This window comes from Littorina saxatilis, linkage group LG2 (assembly GCF_037325665.1).
Source record: "Littorina saxatilis isolate snail1 linkage group LG2, US_GU_Lsax_2.0, whole genome shotgun sequence".
NCBI lineage: Eukaryota > Metazoa > Mollusca > Gastropoda > Littorinimorpha > Littorinidae > Littorina > Littorina saxatilis.
This window is the reverse complement of record NC_090246.1, coordinates 41,329,088-41,348,848: the sequence shown is the minus strand read 5'-3', so window position 1 is coordinate 41,348,848 and position 19,761 is coordinate 41,329,088. Positions and strand designations below refer to the sequence as shown.

Sequence of the window (19,761 nt, the reverse complement as noted above, 5' to 3'; positions counted from 1 at the left end):
ATTCTTCAAGCCTGATACGGTAACACAGAAAGAAGAAGTATCACCAGGAACGCTCGAGAAAGAAAGTCTGTCTTTGTCCAACACTCAGCAAACGTTGCCTAACACAAGGAAGGAGTCTACAAGCAACGGTAAAAAGAACACTGAATCCACGCAGACTGTCGTTGGGGTCCAAAAGCACAATGAAGATCAGTATGAATTTCAGGCACTGTCAAGACTTGACGAAGTTGACAACTCAAGTCAGCGTATCGTCTCAGAAAGCGTTACGGGTCCGACCAAATACCAACATGGTTCTGTAAATAGACTAACGTCATCTGAACACAAGCAACGACAAGAACCCGTGTCGGATCCGGCTGATTATCCCTCTGTGACAGAAGACGCAACGGACATGTCTCAGTACCGCGACAAAACACATAATGGACAAAGATCCGTGTTGGATCTGTCCGATCCTCACTCTGGAAAAGAAGACGAAAAGGATCTCACTCAGTCCCGCGACAGAACACAGAATGAACAAAGATCAGTTTTGGATCCGCATGACCATCAATCTTGGACAGACGATGCAAAGGGTCCGCCCCAGTCAAACAGCAGTTTGCAGAATGTTCTGCCTTTGTCTGAAGATAAGCACATAGAAGGGTCTTCTCCAGACAGGAATGATACAGAAAAAACATTAGATTCATTTCAACGAAAGCATGCAACAGAAAGCTCTCACAGTTCATCAGAATCTCAACATTTAACGAGAACTCTTCTAAACCCGTATGTAATCGTCAACCGCACACTAAACATCAATGACTCTGATCCGTACATTGCTACAACTGGTGCCTCACTCGATTCATCACAACACGAACACCGGGCGGAACACATAGGATTTTCTTCTGATCCGTCACAGAATAAACGCACTGGGGGTGTTGTGTTAAGCACCTCAACAGCAGAAACAACAGAAAATATCGCTACCACTAAATCAAAATATGAAAATAGTGTAGTCCTGACCAGCGAGAACATAACAGAATGCCTGAACACAATGAGTATGCTGGAATTATTTGCTTTGGCGGGGTCCTTGTCTTTTGAAACACCAGCCTACAGGGACGAACATTACAAACTGAAACAAAAAGCTTTCTACTCGACCTTGCAATGCCATGTACAAGTTAATGTTCCCCAAGATAACGTCATACAGCTGCACATTTCGTCAATGTGCAGCAAATGTAGCGACATGGACATCGAGGTGAAAGCTATCCCTGGAAGCTACGGACAAATGATGCAGCTCTGCGAAATGAATCCGAATCTACAGAACCCCATCATTGAAAGAAGCAACCTGACATTGCAAGTGACAGTGTCTTCAAGAATTCCTAGGCCTGCTTCTGTGCAGCTGACTTTCAAGGCCATATTGCCACCTGAACGTCCTCGCATGATGTTGACGTATGATACTCCAATGAAAGGTGAATATCGTTATTGTGTACAGTAAAACACTTCATGTCTGAGCATGTGCCATCTTTTGTTCTAGTGCTGATTAGTTAGTAATTCCTTTGCTTTTTTTTGGTCATACTTTATTGTATGTTTTACACCATTTCTTGTTTTGCATAAGCAGACCACTTTCGTCACTAAAATCATGAGTGACATACGTGATTTAAAAAAAAAGAGATTATACCCCACTTGAAAATTAATGCGTCTGTACCAGAAATCATTTGACTCATTTCAAACGTTCAAGTTTTGGAATCATTTCAAATAAGAGCGTGGAATCTCTTTTCCGTTTCGCTTATTTTCCTAAAGTATTTGTAAGCCGGCTTTTCAAATAATGACTCTCTGAACAAATCATACATTTTGTTTTTAAACTTGAAATGATTAATGTGCAGAGAGATCGCCCTCATCTTTAGCTTACTATTAGTATATGCTGTCAAAAACAATTTCCCATTCAAAGTACTCATGCTAATTGACAATAGGAAGTTTCATTGTTATTGTTATTGAATTAGCATCCAGATCTTTGTTCATGCTAATTAAGCGCTTTCTCACGCTTCGCTTTCAGGGATGGCTCAAACTCCAGACTGGAATAGTGCTAAGGCTTACTCATTGAAGATGGATAGCTACATTCATGTTCCTGTGCCTGGAAACCACGTGATCATGATCAGTTTCCCATTGTTTGATGTGCCCGACGTGATCAGCATCTGCACCTACCACACTGTCTGGATCATCGCCCAGATCGACGGTTCTCATTCCAAGAAGACCAAACACTGCGACAGAGCACCTCCCGCAACCATCTACAACACAACCAACCTCTACCTACGTGTAAGGTCCGACGCCCTAACCAAGCGAACCAGTGTGAAAATGCTATTCTCTTTTCACAACCGCTCTGCCACGCCACACAAACTCCCTGATGGTCGATGGAATTGTTCCGTAAACTACTGGGACGATTTTAAGATGCACTTACCTTGCAACCTCAGGTCAGATTGTGTCCATAGCGAAGACGAAGTCGGATGTCCATACAGCAGCGATTTGTGTAGAATCAGAGACTTTTCCGTTGCGGGGAAGTGTTTTCGCTACGTGGAGACGAATTCTACCTACCGTGTGTCGTGGAAGCAAGCGTCGTCGGACTGTTCAAAGCGTGGTGCTCGACTGGCCAGTCTGAGTGCACGTGAAATCTGGTCCAATGTGACCTGGTTGCTACATCTTCACAAAAGATACCGGAAGGTGTACATCGGCCTCAAGACGGCGTCTTCGTTCCTATCATTCATGTAAGTACTAATTAGTCACACCTCATTTCTTGCCAAAAAGTAGCCAGGTTTTTACAGCGTTAAGAAAAAGAATAATCACCGGTTTTTTGTTTCTTGGTTTAAAGTATCTATGTATACAATGCATGATAAATAATGTCATGTCGCGTCCATAACAATGTAAGCAGAGCTCGTTATGTCAGAATGAAAGTATGTCAGCTCATATAGATTCACTAAAGAAGATCTCCAGCTTTATACTGAATATAGACTGTAAGGATTATTATCAGGTACGGTTTTTTCCCCCACAGATACAGCAAAATACCACAGTGGACGGACGAAACAATGGCGTATCATATTCAAAAACCGCGTATTAACTTTCACCTCAAGCAAGAGTGTTTTTACCTCCAAGCAGTCTCGTCTACTCAAAGCTATTCACCAAAAGTGGATGTAGCGTCCTGCGAAAAAGCTGTCTTTGCCTCTGACTACCTGTGCGAATATGTCGAAGATCAAAACGCTCGTCACTCGATGTTAGAGAGAGTGGTGTATGGAAACGTAAACTTCCCTCATCTCGACGAAGACTTGGACCTCGACAATAGCAGTCTTGTCAAATGTCCTTCAGGTCATTTCACGCATTCCTTCTTGGCGTGCGACGTGCAAAGTTCGTGCTGGGCTCAGCAAGACCTTGATCTTGGCAAGTCAGCATCATGTCATCCATCTTTGATGACGTCAGTTCCGCCGTCCTACGCATGTGCCGACGGTGTGGGTCACGTGCCGTATACGTTGGTTTGTGACCACCGGCCTGACTGTAACGACCACAGTGACGAACTTTTCTGCATTTTCCCAACATGTGAGACCAACGACAACTTTCACTGCGGTCATCGGCAGGTATGGTATGCCATTTATTAATTTATCATTTTGAGAGGCTTGCAAAATGTTATGTTACTGTTTTCTATCAAAACTGTGTTTTATGTTCTTTCTTAACTGTAGAAATTAATTTGTATGGTTCAAATTCCCTCTGGTTAATTTGTTTGTTTATTTGTTCGTTTTTACATTTTTACATTTAGTCAAGTTTTGACTAAATGTTTTAACATAGAGGGGGGAATCGAGACGAGGGTCGTGGTGTATGTGTGTGTGTGTGTGTGTCTGTCTGTCTGTCTGTCTGTGTGTGTGTGTAGAGCGATTCAGACTAAACTACTGGGCCGATCTTTATGAAATTTGACATGAGAGTTCCTGGGAATGTTATCCCCGGACGTTTTTTTCCTTTTTTCGATAAATACCTTTGATGACGTCATATCCGGCTTTTTGTAAAAGTTGAGGCGGCACTGTCACACCCTCATTTTTCAATTAAATTGATTGAAATTTTGGCAAAGCAATCTTCGACGAAGGCCGGGGTTTGGTATTGCATTTCAGCTTGGTGGCTTAAAAACTAATGAGTGAGTTTGGTCATTAAAAATCCAAAACTTGTAATTAAAATTATTTTTTTATTAAACGATCCAAAAACAATTTCATCTTATTCTTCGTCATTTTCTGATTCCAAAAACATATACATATGTTATATTTGGATTAAAAACAAGCTCTGAAAATTAAAAATATAAAAATTATGATTAAAATTAAATTTCCGAAATCGTTTTAAAAACTATTTCATCTTATTCCTGGTCGGTTCCTGATTCCAAAAACATATAGATATGATATGTTTGGATTAAAAACACGCTCAGAAAGTTAAAACGAAGAGAGGTACAGAAAAGCGTGCTATGAAGCACAGCGCAACCGCGCCAAACAGGCTCGTCACTTTCACTGCCTTTTGCACTAGCGGCGGACTACATTCAGTTTCATTCTGTGAGTTCCACAGCTTGACTAAATGTAGTAATTTCGCCTTACGCGACTTGTTTCTTTTTTTGGGGGGGTGGGGGGGGGGGGTGGGGGGGGGGGGGGGTCGGTCTTTTTGTATGATGCTTCTCACATTGAAAGTTTTGCGACTACAAATCACGTTGAAGTTTCTCAGAGGTTATGTTTATTCTCACTGCTTGTTTATTTTTGTGTTTCTTCTGCGACTTTTACAAGTATTTAACAAGAGTAATACATGTACCTTTACAGTACTAGCTCTTTGTATGTGACTACGTCTGTGTGTCCATTCGTCCGACCCCTTGGCTGTCTGTCTCACCTTCGTTTGCTTTCCTCGACTATGGCTCTCCCTCCTTTTCATTCAACTGAAACAATACGGTTCTGCAGTGCGTCCCTTTGTCAGCTGTGTGTGATGGACCTGAGGACTGTGTGTCGGGTCTGGACGAACTACAATGCTCCTCCTCCTACATCACCTACGACTACACTGTCACTCTCCAACCCCCTGCAGTAGTTCACCTGGATGGAAGAGGCAGTTTCACCACCACAGCCATCACCATCAACGACACGCACTACGACCAGTTCCCGTGCCCAGACACTCACTTTCAGTGTCCAGAAGACGGTTATTGTCTACCTGTTTATGTCAGATGTAACGGTGTCCATGACTGCCCAGGTAGAGAGGATGAGGCGGACTGTGCGAGATTTGAATGTCCAGGCTTCTACCGCTGCCGAGGGTCTTTCGTCTGCGTGCATGCCAATCACCTGTGTGACGGTGTGTATCATTGTCCTCAGCATGACGATGAGCGGTTTTGTGACGCGGGCTGTCCTCAAAATTGCACGTGCTTTGGTCAGTCCTTCTTCTGTGAAGCCAAGTTTGAAGCTGATAAATACCCAGAGATTCGCTTCTTGGACGCTGGTGGAAGTGGGATGAATCTCTCTGACGTTGCCAGCAACTCCTGGCTTGTTCATCTCGGGTTGAAAAAGTGTGGTCTTGTTCACTTCAAAAGCGTTTATCTCCCGAATTTGCAGAGCTTGGATCTTAGCAGCAACAACCTGAAAAGCCTTAATGTGGGTTTCCTGTTCCAGTTGCCTAAACTGCACACTCTGGTTCTGGCAGAAAATCCTCTTGTCATGCCAGTTAGGTCCAAGGGATTTCCGCGTAAACTCATTTCTCTTAGGGTGCTTGACTTGTCCGGGGTGGTCATGTCTGTTTTAAACGTCAGCTGGTTTGATACTTTTCCAAACATGGAAGTGGTGAACCTTTCTTCCACTTCCTTGCAGCAGATAACAAGTGAAGGGTTCAGAGGCTTGTCCAAGCTGAGATCTTTAGATCTCCGCGATTGTCCCTTGACCTCCTTCCCATGCGATTTGTTCCAGGGTTTGGTTCACCTTCGCAAAGTGTGGGCTGACAATTTCAAGCTATGCTGTCCTGCAGTGCTGCCTAAGGGCTTCAATGTGCTGAACTGCGAAGCTCCTTCCGACAAGATTTCTTCTTGTGATGCTCTTCTTCGATCAGATATTTACAGGGTGCTGCTTTCTGTGTTCGCTGGCTTCGCCTTGTTGGGAAACTCGGGAAGCTTCGTGTATCGAGCGTTCGTGTTGAGAGGGTCCACTAACACAGGGTTTGGCGTGTTCGTAACTCACCTGTGTTTGTCGGACTTCTTGATGGGGCTCTATCTGTTGACAATAGGCATCGCTGACCGAGTGTACCTCGGCAGCTACCTGTGGAAGGACATTGATTGGAAGCGGAGCGTGTTCTGCCAAGCCGCTGGCTTTCTGTCACTACTCTCCAGCGAGGTGTCAGCTTTTCTCGTGTGCCTCATCACCCTGGACCGCTTCTTGGTTCTAAGGTTCCCCTTCAGCAGACTTCACTTCAGGCGACGCTCAGCTTACATTGCCTGCGGTATAGCGTGGCTGCTGGGACTCCTGCTGTCTGCTATCCCTCTGCTCCCCAGCACCTCACACTGGGAGTTCTACAGCCAGACGGGCATCTGCATCCCCTTACCCATCAGCAACAAAGACTTCCCTGGGTACGCCTACTCCTTCGCCGTCATGATCATCTTTAACATGGTCCTATTCCTCCTCATCGCTGCTGGCCAGGCCTTCATCTACTGGTCAGTGACCGCCAACAGGATGTCCAGCAGCAAGTCCACCAAGGAGATGACCATCGCCAGACGTCTCATCAGCGTAGTGGTCACCGACTTCCTCTGCTGGTTCCCCATCGGTATGCTGGGCAGCTTGGTGGCGTACGGTGGAGTGGTCATTCCAAGCGAGCTGAACGTGGCCATAGCCATCCTGGTGCTGCCGCTCAACTCTGCGCTCAACCCCTTCCTCTATACGCTCAATGTGGTGCTGGAGCGGCGACGTCGTCGGAAGGAGCAGCGCCTGCAGAAACGCCTGATGCTTGAGCTGCAGACCAAGATGTCCAGCGTGGAGAGTCGCAACAAGAGGTGTAGGGTGACCACGAGAGTTGGGACCTTGGAGAGTGATGCTCAGGATGGACGTTTCTGTGGACATTCTATGTAGCGAACTAAACTCAGTAACGCAGTGACAAACAAACCAAACAAACAAACAAACACACTAACAAACAAACTAACTAATTATCTCACTATATTACTCTCATACAGTCAGTCAGTAACTCACTCAGTCACTCATCCACTCACTCATTCATCCACTCACTCACCCAGCAACTTACGCACGCACTTAAGCACTCACTCATTCAAGCACTCACACGGTCACCCACTCACTCATGAAATCCATCCGCATAACCATCACACCAAGCAAGCAAGCATCCAACTAAAAGGGATCATAACAATGACAGCATTCGCTACTATCGACTCAATCACAACTAGCTACAGCATATCAGGTCACAATGGAAGTCAAAAATCATCTAAAAGGCATGCGAGGGTCTTTGAAGAACACACATCAAGCATGGTCAAATCAGAGCTTATGTCAAAGAACACACGCCTAGGACAAAGTGTCGGACACCCTCTTTTCTTGACAAACAGGACGGTCAGTGGCCAAAACCTTCATGCAGTGTCCAGAGGGCAATGAAAATGGCCTGAGAGGATACAACAGACAAGACAAGTCATACCTGATGTGTTGAAATACCTATCCCTAAAGAAGATAGCTCTGGCATGTACGCGAAGAACGGTATAGTGTTCATCTTAATAATAAGTAAGGCTCAATGCATAATTATGTGGTAATGTGTTTACCTGTTAATTTGTGTATCTTGCTTACGTACATTCTTCCTGAGGATCTCTCTCTCTCTCTCTCTCTCTCTCTCTCTCTCTCTCTCTCTCTCTCTCTCTCTCTCTCTCTCTCTCTCTCTCTCTCGTAGCCTTAAATCTTAATCCTTGTTAAATAAAGTTCAATTCAATTCTCTCTCTCTCTCTCTCTCTCTCTCTCTCTCTCTCTCTCTCTCTCTCTCTCTCTCTCTCTCTCTCTCTCTCTCTCTCTCTCTCTCTCTCTCAACGTGTTATAGTCCTGTGAATAGTTTTTCTGTATTTTTATTTGTTATTAATTTACTTTTATGCTTATCCTTTGTAATTGTTTTACGTTTGTATATTATATGTATATAAGATTAGAGTAGTCCCTCTCTGGGCGAGGGCTGGTTGAAAAGAACTACGTTTATATTGCTTATGCCACAACCCTCGTAAAATAAAATTTGATTTGATTTGATTTGATTTGATCCCTCTCTCTCCCTTCTGATTTCTCTCTCTCTTTGTGCACATTTATGTCTCTGTGTTTGTGTGCGCGCGCCTGTGTGTTTGTTTATGTGTTTGTTTGATTGTGTGTGTGTGTGTCTGTGTGTGTGTGTGTGTGTGTGTGTGTGTGTTACTTTTCCTGTTTTTCACATGTATGCAAAAACCTCTTTGTCTTTTCCTCTCTTGGCTGTATGCCGGCTTGTAAGTCATCCCGGGAGTCACTTGACCCACTGCCCGAGAGCACATAGGTCATTTCAAGTTTAAGTGCGTCCACGATTGCTACCTGACCTCTGAACTACAGCTTGCACGTACATAAACACACGCACACACGCAGGTACACAGACACGCAACGACACAGGTACACACACACACACACACACACACACACACACACACACACGCACACACCACTTTTATTTGTGTTGTTTAGTAGATTTGTTCACTAACTGCACATTGCACTGTGTAGTTAGTTACCTTTGCTTCGACAACACGTTTTTACTGAGGACAATCCTTGTCCGAATTTGACAATACTGATTTAAGATTTTGTTATTTGAATGGGACTGGAAGCCGGGTTGTCAGTTTGTGTTGATAATCGCTTGTTGAATTTAGACAAAAGTTGCTAACATTCTTCAATACATGTATATCATTTCAATGTTGGAGACCCCGCAGAAAGTGCACAAATTAAATCAATGCATGACACAACAGTTAGTTAACACCAAGCAGAGGACTTACAAAACAAGCATACGAGGACAGGTTTTCAGACTTGTTCGCACTCTGGGGCAAGAGCAATACACACGCCTTCAGATGCCTTCAATGAGCCCATTCGGGTCCTTTCGGTTCAGGTCGCGAACTGCGATTGAAGATGTTGACGATAAACTCGTTGTTTTGTTTCGCAATAATGCACATTCTTCTGTTGCTAGTTAGAGATCAGGTCGAGTCCGCTTGACTGAAATTCTTGATTGTGGTGTACCAGGTTTCAAGACGGGTTTCAAGACAGTAAGTCAGAGCTCTTGTCGTCAAGTGCTTGCGACTGATAAACAATTACAAGGGACGCGTACTAACACACTGGCAGACACGCTAAAAAAAACATACCTTGACACAGCCGGTTTGAAGACCACGCATGCAGACAGCCACAGCCACTGATGCTTGGAAATTCAGCCTCACACACACACACACACTCTCTCACACACACACACACTCACTCACACACACACACACACACATACACGCACACACACACACACACACACACACACACACACACACACACACACACTTATACAGAGGGAGGGAGGGAGGAGGAGGGGGAGGAACATGTTTATGTTTGGTTGACGGTATTGCCCAAATTTGCCCAATTTGGTCAATGAATTGTCATTGTGTGTGTTTGTAAACTCAGTTCGGTCGTACCGTGATTAAGCAGGTGACGGGGTCACAGGGTCTTCTTGGGTTATACCGTACTGGAGGTAGACATATTGTACAACAATTTGCATACCGGACCCTTGAGCGGATTGTGCTTATTTTGAGGCAGCTCGTGCGCATTCAAGAATAAGTTACCGGATGCATTCGTAATAGATAAATAACGGTACTGTGACTAGCAGTAATTCATTTTATAAACAAGTTGTATTCCAGTATAGGCAGTGTTGTTCTTGATATGTGTAGATCTTGAAGCAATCAAAACTGAGTTTTAACTAAGTACAAAACTCTAAATAGGATTAGTCGTCTCTCGAAAAGGGAAAATAGACCCTGAGGTAAAAAGGAAACACAAAATAGGGTAAAACGGGGGAAACATTTCTGTTTAGGAAAAAAGCGGAATAGCTTTTAAAGAAAAGGAAAAAAACGAAGAGAAAACTGGAGAGAAAAATCTGTGGATCCAACATAGTAACAAACAGTACTATTCCAAAAATATCACTGACGAACATGGGAAAAGAGAAAAACGGCGTTGCAACTAACTACATAAAAACTGCCAACGGAGAATACCATAATGGTACCAACGGACACAATGAGAAGAAACCGATCCCGGCGGAAAGTTCCGAAATGGACAACGGGCTATCGCAAAGGTCGTTCCTGCACCGTCACGCATTCATGATCACACTTTTACTAAATACTATGGTGGACGGACTGGGCTCTTCCGTGTCCTCCCAGTTTCGGTATCGTTATTTTCACGCCAAGTACCAAGACCAGCTTGACTATTACAACGTCACCAAGGGTGGAGAGTGTGGAGCCGGGGAGCTGGACCCTGATGTAAAGGTAGGTTATTTTAATAAACTAAGCCTTGCCAGATCGGAGATGGTAAGGAAATTTGCCGAATCATTTTCCCCTTTTTTGTGACATAAGAAAACATTGTTCATTTTATGGATCTTGGTAGCATCACGTCGTAATTGAAGCCAGAAAGACATGCAGTTACGTGTACATTTTGAAGTGACCAAAACGTTCTATAATCTTATATTATGAAAACTCGCACCCGGGTGAGCGGGTATTATAGCCCGCACAATTTCTAAATATATCATTTATCAGCGTTGGGGCAGCAGAATGCAATCTGAACGCTATGTAAATTTGCAAATATATGTAATACACAAAAACAACAACAACCCAAAAACATACATTCCCAGTGGATTTTGTTCAGGACATCATGCTACGACTACATTCATACAGTTACTCAAATCTACGCTTCCATCCATCCTTCCTCCCTGTTTCAGGCAATCGAAGACCAGATCAGCAAGGAGACGGCACAGTGGAACATGTACGGGGACTATGCCAGCGTGGCGCCGCTTCTCGTGGCCTCCATCCTCATCGGCATGAAGTCGGACCAGATAGGGCGTCGCTTCCTCTTCATCCTGCCTTTCATCAGCAGTTTTGTCAACTATGGCATCAAGGCTTCTGTCATCAGGTGACGACAACATCAAAAGAGGCTTGATAATATTGACGGTTTTTGTTTGTTTGTGTGTTGTTGTTGTTTTTTTTTTTTTTTTTTTTTTTTTTTTTTTTGGGGGGGGGGGGTTGTATTTTGCAATTGTCTATGCGTTTATGTGCAAACCTAACGGTCTGTCTCTTTCAGTCTTTGTCTCCCTCCCTCCCTCCCTCCCTCCCTCCCTCCCTCCCTCCCTCCCTCCCTCCCTCTCTCTCTCTCTCTCTCTCTCTCTCAGTGCCTTTTATTTCATGGTACCCCTCAAAAATGACGCAAAACCATCCCTTTTGACCCATTGTGCGATCGACACCTACATCGGTAGGCATAGCAATGTTTTGGCTAAGTTTAACTTTTACTGGATCAGTCGTTTGAGCGAATAACTCAGCTATCAAGTAAAGACATCATCTACCAGCGTAATTGTTACGAAAAGCCGTAAAATGAAACTAAGAAAGTACGAGTATGGAAGATTTTGAAGATTATTTTAGTAGAAGAACATTCTTTCACAGTCGTTTACTTTTGCCAAGTTTTGAGCTGCTCTTTACCTTCATCTTCATTATTTCATGTCATCATCTATCGTCGCCACACAGGTTCGATCTGCACTACGGCTACACACTTATCGGGGAGTTCCTTGCGGCCTGCGCTGGGGGCAACATCGGCATGTACTTTGCTGGTTACGCCCTCGTCAGTGACACCCACGGCAAGAAACACAAGGCTGGGTCCGTCAAATCCAACACCGTGGCCGCCACTTGCAACGATAATACCACAATTCAGGCCAAAGACGTGGAAAAGAATCATGACAGCTCTGAAAAGGTTCGCTGCACGTGCTGTTCTTTGTTGGTGTCAAACTGAACGTGACTGACCTTTCCTATACAGCATTCTCAGTCTTTACGCGGTCTATGTTTTCTGTGGTCCCTATCTATTGAATAAAAAGAAGTCGTCAATGGGGCGAAGAAAAAACGCAAGAAAACAAGCTTTTCCATCAAATAAGCAACGGGAAAGCAACGCTGCGTTTATGTGAATTTTTGGTGTGGTAACGGCGTTGATAAAATAACGGGACTTTTACGTGGGATTTACTTTCATAATCATTGCTAACGTAAATATGTTTTTAACCTTATCTTGCCATATCTGTATCTTACAATAATAATCTGTGTACACATTATCATTTAGGTATGATGTTTAACTTACCATATCTTATTTTTGTCTTCTCTTCTTACCATATCTTATCTTTATCTCACCATATCTCATCTTTATCTTACCATATCTCATCTTCATTTGACCATATCTATATCTTGCCTTAATCATCTTATCTTTATCTTATCGCATGCAGTCATATCTTACATGTCCACGATCTCATTTAATTTAATCAGTATATTCTTCGAATTCATACAGGCCCAAGTTGCTGACAATGATGACGACGAGGATCTGGACATGTCCCGCGAGAAAGCACGGACCTACAAGATCGTGGGTCTTGACGTCATGCGACGCATCGCTTCCAGCATCATCTCCTTCGCCACTGGTTACGTCATCCGTTACGCGGGCTTCTTCTACACGCTGGTGATCGTCCTGTGCTGCAAGGTGCTGCTGATGGTCTTCGCCTACGTCTTCGTAACTGAGACTGGGGAGCAGAAGAAGACCGGTGGCTTCATGGCACCACTGAGGTACACGATCCCTTCCAACCCCCTGTCATTTAGCAGAACGAGTTAGCCTGTTCAAAATGGCTTTCTTCGACAACAAACTGTTTCAAATTGTTCCTCAATAGGAAAGCAGAAGAAGAAGAAGAAGAGAAATGGCTCCTTAAGTTATCTAAATAGTTTAACTTTCTAGTTAGAGATACAGCTAGTATGACGTCAAAGGGAAAAGTTAAGGTTGTAGATGTAGGTATTCAGATCCCCCGAAGATGCTGTTTTAAGCGTCAAACCGCGGTCCGGCTATCATTTACTGAGACCATCTTACTCATTAAAAGCCCATATAATCATTTCTTAAATGACAGTAAGCCTCACAACAAAAAGTTTGCCATAGATGTCGTGAACACAAACGTACACGCGTCTTTCAAGTAATTCTTTCTTTCTTTCTTTCTTTCTTTTTCATCTTTTGGTCTTTCTTTTGTTGCATCTATCTTTTTCTTTTCTTCTTTGTTTTTAAACTGCCTTCATTCCGACAGAATAATCGGCAAAGCCTTGAAGGACCCAGCCAAGAAAACGACGCTGATCTTGGTCAACCTCGGCCTGTGTTTCACTATCTTCGGTTTCTGTGACGAGTTTGCTGTTCTCCACACTTACGAGATGAGCCCCCCTTTCTGCCTCGACTCCGTGCAGCTGGGCTGGCTGTCCAGCGAGAGTCGGTTCAGGGGGATCTTCGCCATTCCCTTGATGTGGCTGTGGAGGAGGTTCGGCTTCAGCGAGGCCACCATCGCAGCCATCGGGGTCATGAGCCAGGTGGCGTCCACCCTGGTCCTGGCCACCCTGCGCTACATGTGGGTCTTCTTCGCTGGTGGGTGATGAGAGTTTTTTTTGTTTTGTTTGTGGGTGGGTGGGTGGGTAAATGTTGCTGTGTTTGTTCATCGTTATTGGTTATGTCTATTACCCTTGTTACCTTTGTCAGCTGCGCCACTGCAACACGTCCTCATCATTGTCATCGTCATCATCATCATCATCATCATCATCATCGTCACCGTCTTTGTCGTCATCATCATCATCGTCGTCGTCGTCATCATCATCATCATCATCATCATCATCATCATCATCGTCGTCGTCGTCGTCGTCGTTATCGTCGTCGTCGTCGTCGTCGTCCCATCCTGGTCGTCATCCTTATTATTGACGGCATTGTCACGGTGGCAGTTGAGATCGTTGTCATCATTATCATCGTGACAGGAATGTACTGTGATTCAAAAAGAATTGAGAAACTCTACTACTTCTATAGATCTGTTCATTAATTAGTCGACAGTTGAAATCAATTAGACGGAGTTCCTGAAGTCTTACGTTTGTGGTATGGTTGTGGTTACTTACTGATTTGTAAGTTTTTGTGTGTGTTTCAAGTCCCTGCCATCCAGATCCCTGGTACCCTGTCTACGGCCATGGCTAAGGCAATCACATCGCGACTCATCGGGCGTTCTGCGCTGGGTAAGATAACCCTGGGCCTGGGGGAAAAGCTACTTGTGAAATCCTTTAAAGGCACAGTGCAGCTCACAGCCTTCGTTTTGCGTTTTTGTTGCAAACTGCATTTACAGTTCAAAAATCCTCCTATGGTAGTAAAACAAACCCAAAACTACCCAACCGACGACATCTGTGAAGCTCGACAGTTTCTTGTTCACGCGAGTGCATAAATTAACCTAGTTATTACGTTGGTGTTTGGTCGGAGTTTGATTTACACAAACTCATGATGACGTCTGACATAGTTTGCTAGTGACGTGTCTTTTTGTGCATGATGTGGTGATCTACCTGATCTAAATTTAGATCCAAAAATAGGTCAAGACCAGCCGGGTCCGAGTACGAAATTAATTCGTAAAAAAATCGCAGTTCTTGACTCTTTGGGTGCAAGTCAATGAAACTTGGTAGTTCTTCTAACGGATAGCTGCCTGAGGTATGACTAAAAGCCCCAGGGGCTCCGTGCACCTGGATTTGACAAGTTCGGTACCTTTAATTAGTGACTGGTATTTAAATATCTTACCATGTACCTTTTCTTGAATTTGTTTTTAGAGCGACTGAGGCTGCTGGCTTCGTGACATCATAGTAGACTAGTTCTCTAAAAAAAAAAATTCCAAAAAGACCATTGGTGAGACTAAAACAATGCTAAAATAGAAACGAGATTTGTACTCACCGAGACTTACCACATTGTCTTGGTTAGTAAACATTTCTTTTGTTTTTTAACAGAGATTTACTTTTGAGGATGAACGTCGCTTGTTTATTTCAATGCTTGTTATTCTCTCAGGTGCCAGGAGAAAGGTTCCGTACAACTCTCGCTTACTCCATTACACATGTCGTATGCATAAAGAGCGATTACTTCCCTTTGGTTATTTTGATATCTTAACAACGCTCTGCCTCATTTCGTTTAAGATTCGAAGAGATTTACTTCGCAAAACGTGTAGTAAGGGTGGAGGGGGTATGTGATATGAGGGAGGGGCGGTGGTGGTGTTGTAAGGAGAATAACGCTCCTGTGAGTTGAGGTAAAACCATCTGTCTCTTGGTAGCATCGCTGTTACTACTGCTGATTTTGTCATTTGTTTGGGGGATATTAGCGTCTGGGTTTTTGTAGCGTTTTCCCGCAAAACGGAACTTTGTTCGGTGGTGCATGCTTTGCTGTTGGTACTGACGATTTGTGTACTGTTTACAACAGTGCTATGCTAATTTTTGTTATTATTCTACTGCACAGCATAAGTAGGAACACATGAGATTTAGATGATCTTATTGTAATTGGTAGTTGTTGCATTTGCCTCGATGAGCTTGTTATTACTTATCATTTCAGCATCCACCTTCGCGTTAATACTTGCTGGAGAGGAGGTCTTTTGGTTCGGCGGTAGCATCTCGGCCAACTACATGTACCAACGTTTCTTACCCACTCTGCCGACCGCACCATTCTACCTGGCCTCCGGAGCCTTTGGTGTTGCCTTTATTCTTTTCACGTAAGAGCGATCTCCCTGGGATATCTTTTTTGGTTAAACTGCCTTTGTGTGCGTTTGTTGATTGTTATTCAATGCACCACTCCCTTGTTCCAGTGTGGTGTGGTGGACGGTACTAGCTTTACAATAACATTAGATGGAAGACTTGTGTGCAAGCGAGTACACGTGAGCTCTCTACATTTGTGCGCTGAGAAGCGTACGATAATGTCATTTAGAAGAACTTTTGTACGGCAATCAGTTTAAGACCGGGAGAGGGGCGGGAATAGATCTCCACAGGGCGCCAACACATGGGCGCATAAGGGATCGGAAACATATTTGCCTGAAGTTGTTTATTGTTTTTGTTGTTGTTGTTGTTGTTTAAAGTATGTGTAAGGTATGTGAGTATAGGTTTCACACATACACCTGCGAACCACTGCCGGTTGAGGATGCGAAGGGGGTGGGTGGGACAGTCAAGGAATGCACATTGGCAACTAGGAAATGCTGACAGACGGAGCCCACATTAATACATTTCGAGTTATATTTTGTTATATATCTTTTTCTTTGTTTCCAGGATCCAATCAGTGAGACAACATCGATCACCAGTATTAATGCCAGGAGCTCCAGAACTTCAACATGAAAAGACTGTATCGAAGTAAAGCATACCCCAGTACCCGTGACCTCTTAGTACCAGACCGGCAAAGCGGAAGAAGATGAAAGTATTGAACGTAGGCCTACATATGAAAAGCCAAGCTAAGGAAAAGAAAGTAACGGCCGACAGTTACCGTACACTGTATAAACATGGTATTAACATTTATGACTACTTTGAAACCAGTGTAATCTTGGTTAACGATTTTTACAGATGCAACAGATGTATGCTATTTTCACGAAAACCTAGAAAAATGACTGTCGAACGTCAGCTTGTTTGCATGTGCAGACTGCGGGCTTACACACACTAAATGAAAAAGATGGCACTGCTGATACGCAATATGAAATTTTAACTCGGTTTACAAGTTTTGACTGCCATTTTAGCTCAAAACCGCTGAACTTGCATGTCTCTAAAAATAGAAAAGAACAGAAAAAAAAGCATTCTCGTTTACTACCTTCTTTGGCTTGTAATTTAAGGACTAGCTTATTTACACCAATGAACTGTTGGTCCGTATGTTATCATCAGAATGATCAAAAGCCGTCCTGCAAAATGTCAATCTTAAGACAATATCGATGAACCTAAACGCAGTTAAAGGATATAATGATATGTATGTCTGCCTGGTGGGAGTTTTTGGTTACTATCCCACTTAAAAACTGAACGTCACAGTCATGACACGTACATTATACAATCAACGTTTTTACTGATAAAGCAGAAACAGGAAAAAACCTCTTTGGCCGATCAGTGCAATAGCAATGTGATAGATACATGTATGTACAGTTAAAGTTTGACTGAATTGAGTCAAATGTTTTGATGATAATAATTGTAATTTCAAAATTAAATTATAACCAGCACACTCTTTTTAGTTTAATGCGTTTATGTTCAGAAGACATACGGCTTTTAAAGGCTAACATTCAAAATACTTGAACCGATAAATAGCCTACCAAAAACAACGTGTACCTGTAGATGTGTGTGTGTGTGTGTGTGTGTGTGTGTGTGTGTGTGTGTGTGTGTGTGTGTGTGTGTGTGTGTGTGTGTGTTCGGAGACAGTTATTATTAAACTCGTGTCTTTGGTGTGTGAGTGCGTGCGTACGTCAATGTGTGCGTGAATTCGTTAATTCGTGAGTGTGTGCAAGCTTGCTGAGCTCAAGTAACCTCATGTTCAGTTTAGTGCAGCCCAGCAGTAATATACTAATAATAAATGCATTTTTTGTCAATGTGAGAGGTACTTATTCGTACTGATTGGAGGAGAATTGTTGCTACCCAGATCATTTTTGATATACATGTATTACCAAGACAGATTTACTGACACAGAGAAATGTCCACTTAAACTTGAAGTGATAAGAAATTAATTTGTTGTTGTCCGTTTCGCGGTATTTTTCAATGTACTCTTTGATTGGGTACATTTATATTGTTCAATTAGTTAAATTTCACTTTCATCAATTGATGTGTGTGCATTTCTGAAACATATGTGAGTTGTATTTCGGCTAGCACCTTGTTTGCTGCTTGCTGCTTGATTTGGTCTGTAAGTATTGTAAACAAATGATGTTTTTGTTTGTAGCCTATATTATAATTATTTGGAAATAGGGAAGAAACAGAAAGAAAAAAACACGAAAAAAGGAAAACACTGAGAACTGAGACCCATGCTTTATTGTACATACGTACATCTATTTTCAGGAGCTGTTTAGAATATACAGAAATAAATATGGGTTTTTTGTACACGTGCAAATGATGTGTATAAATGTGAGTGTGCCCGCTGAGAAGCAATTGGCAACACACACACACACACACACACACACACACACACACACACACGCGCGCGCGAACACGGCACACACACACACACATACACACACACACACACACACACACACACTGACACACACACACAAATTGACGAACACACACACACACACACACACCGGCACACTCACACACACACATACAGAGGCGGACATGATACACACACACACACACACACACACACACACACACACACACATACTTATCATACCAGCCAGTCAATCCCCAAATCACTGTCTGTCCTTTGCGTTTGGGACTGAATCCCCAACTGAGACTAATGGAATCCTTCACAAGTTTCCCGGCTTGTTCTGCTTTTTCACGCTTTTGTCATGTGCATTTAAAAACTGTGTTAGAAGAGAATCAGAAGTGAAGACACCTGCATGCTACAAGCGGTAGAAGTGATCATTTAGTTTCCGTCTGAAGAAGAGGAAAAGAAAGAAACAGCTGATCACGAGAACAGAATAAAAGGCGAAGAAAAAGTAAAAGAATCGCACACAAAAAAGCGAAGAAAAAAAGAAAGAAAGAAAGTAAGTAAGAAAAAAAGGGCAGAAACAAAGGAACCGTTTGAAGCTTAATTGAAACTGACGTTCTGTCAACCTGTCGGCTTAAATGTAAATTGTCAAAACGGAACAGTGTGTCAGTCAGTAAAATACGTACACAGAACTTGACTGAAGCATTGATTTAGTGATAAAAAAAGAGACTTTTTAAAAGAATGAAACAAAATGTGTGTGAGCGAGAGAAAGACGGAGAGACGTAGAGGTTACATGCCGAGTCTCAGTGATTATTAAAAATAATGGTCGAAGTTAGCGGATCATGAAAAATGCGAGCTTCAGCGAGCTTTTTCATGACCGCGAACTGAGACCATTATTTTTAATAATCACTGAGACGAGCCGGTATGTAACCTCTTTATTCCTCCTTTCTTCAGTTATTCAAAGAAAAGAGGAGTTTTTGTGCGAAAGTTTGATCAAATCCGATTCACTCAACCAGTCTACCTGCGCAGGCGATTGAATAATGCGCGGTTGCCATGACAATTTTAAATTTCTGAAGTTATAGTCTATGTTTGGACATGGCAGATTGTGAACACTTTGACACGCTTATATATATAACTCAACATGCATATTTTTCAGAGTATGATCACTGTTACCTCTTCTATGCCATCAAGTTTTTCAAAATGAGGGTAATGGAACGTTTTGCAGAACTGTAAACAAAATGTCACGGTAAATATAAACTGTTTTTAATTTTTGTTTTATATGTGACTGTGTGGACTCTGCTCTGTATTGTCTTATATTTTGTTAAAATCGCTCGGATATCGATGCTTCAAGAAATATTTCATGCGAATTGAGAAACTGATCTAATTTTAGCCCACGTAAACGTCATGTAATTACGCTATTTCATGCCATATCGGAAAGACCCGTTACGATAATTCAAAGAGAAACATATCATTACAACAAACGTAAACTAGGGGTTAATAACGCTTACAAAAAAGGTTCTGTGATTGTAACTGATCGGTCAGATACCCCATTCAATTACCCGCACCCTCGTTTACATGATTCTTGGCTTGTCATCATATTTAA

The 19,761-nt window shown here is 42.9% G+C and overlaps 2 protein-coding genes across 2 annotated transcripts; both read left to right on the top strand.

Annotated features, from left to right (window-relative positions):
• The first annotated feature begins 1,204 nt into the window (after nucleotides 1-1,204).
• On the top strand, nucleotides 1,205-7,061 carry LOC138958970 (G-protein coupled receptor GRL101-like). Its single transcript, XM_070330318.1, has 3 exons — nucleotides 1,205-1,430; nucleotides 2,015-2,305; nucleotides 4,942-7,061. Exons 1-3 carry the CDS (start codon nucleotides 1,205-1,207, stop codon nucleotides 7,059-7,061), a joined length of 2,637 nt encoding a protein of 878 aa, XP_070186419.1.
• A 2,616-nt stretch (nucleotides 7,062-9,677) lies between these two features.
• LOC138959009 (proton-coupled folate transporter-like) lies at nucleotides 9,678-18,113 on the top strand. Its single transcript, XM_070330366.1, has 8 exons — nucleotides 9,678-10,489; nucleotides 10,939-11,129; nucleotides 11,735-11,957; nucleotides 12,537-12,805; nucleotides 13,309-13,637; nucleotides 14,183-14,266; nucleotides 15,609-15,765; nucleotides 16,313-18,113. Exons 1-8 carry the CDS (start codon nucleotides 10,160-10,162, stop codon nucleotides 16,395-16,397), a joined length of 1,668 nt encoding a protein of 555 aa, XP_070186467.1. The 5' UTR covers nucleotides 9,678-10,159; the 3' UTR covers nucleotides 16,398-18,113.
• The last annotated feature ends 1,648 nt before the right edge of the window (nucleotides 18,114-19,761 follow it).

Excerpts from the sequence above, each read along its gene's own strand:
- LOC138959009 (XM_070330366.1), top strand. The coding sequence starts at position 10,160 with ATGGGAAAAGAGAAAAACGGCGTTGCAACTAACTACATAAAAACTGCC. Across the intron at positions 11,130-11,734 it reads ATCAAGGCTTCTGTCATCAG|GTTCGATCTGCACTACGGCT; the intron begins GTGACGACAACA and ends GTCGCCACACAG. Across the intron at positions 14,267-15,608 it reads CATCGGGCGTTCTGCGCTGG|CATCCACCTTCGCGTTAATA; the intron begins GTAAGATAACCC and ends TTATCATTTCAG.
- LOC138958970 (XM_070330318.1), top strand. The coding sequence starts at position 1,205 with ATGGACATCGAGGTGAAAGCTATCCCTGGAAGCTACGGACAAATGATG. Across the intron at positions 1,431-2,014 it reads GTATGATACTCCAATGAAAG|GGATGGCTCAAACTCCAGAC; the intron begins GTGAATATCGTT and ends CTTCGCTTTCAG. Across the intron at positions 2,306-4,941 it reads CGCCCTAACCAAGCGAACCA|CTGTGTGTGATGGACCTGAG; the intron begins GTGTGAAAATGC and ends TCCCTTTGTCAG.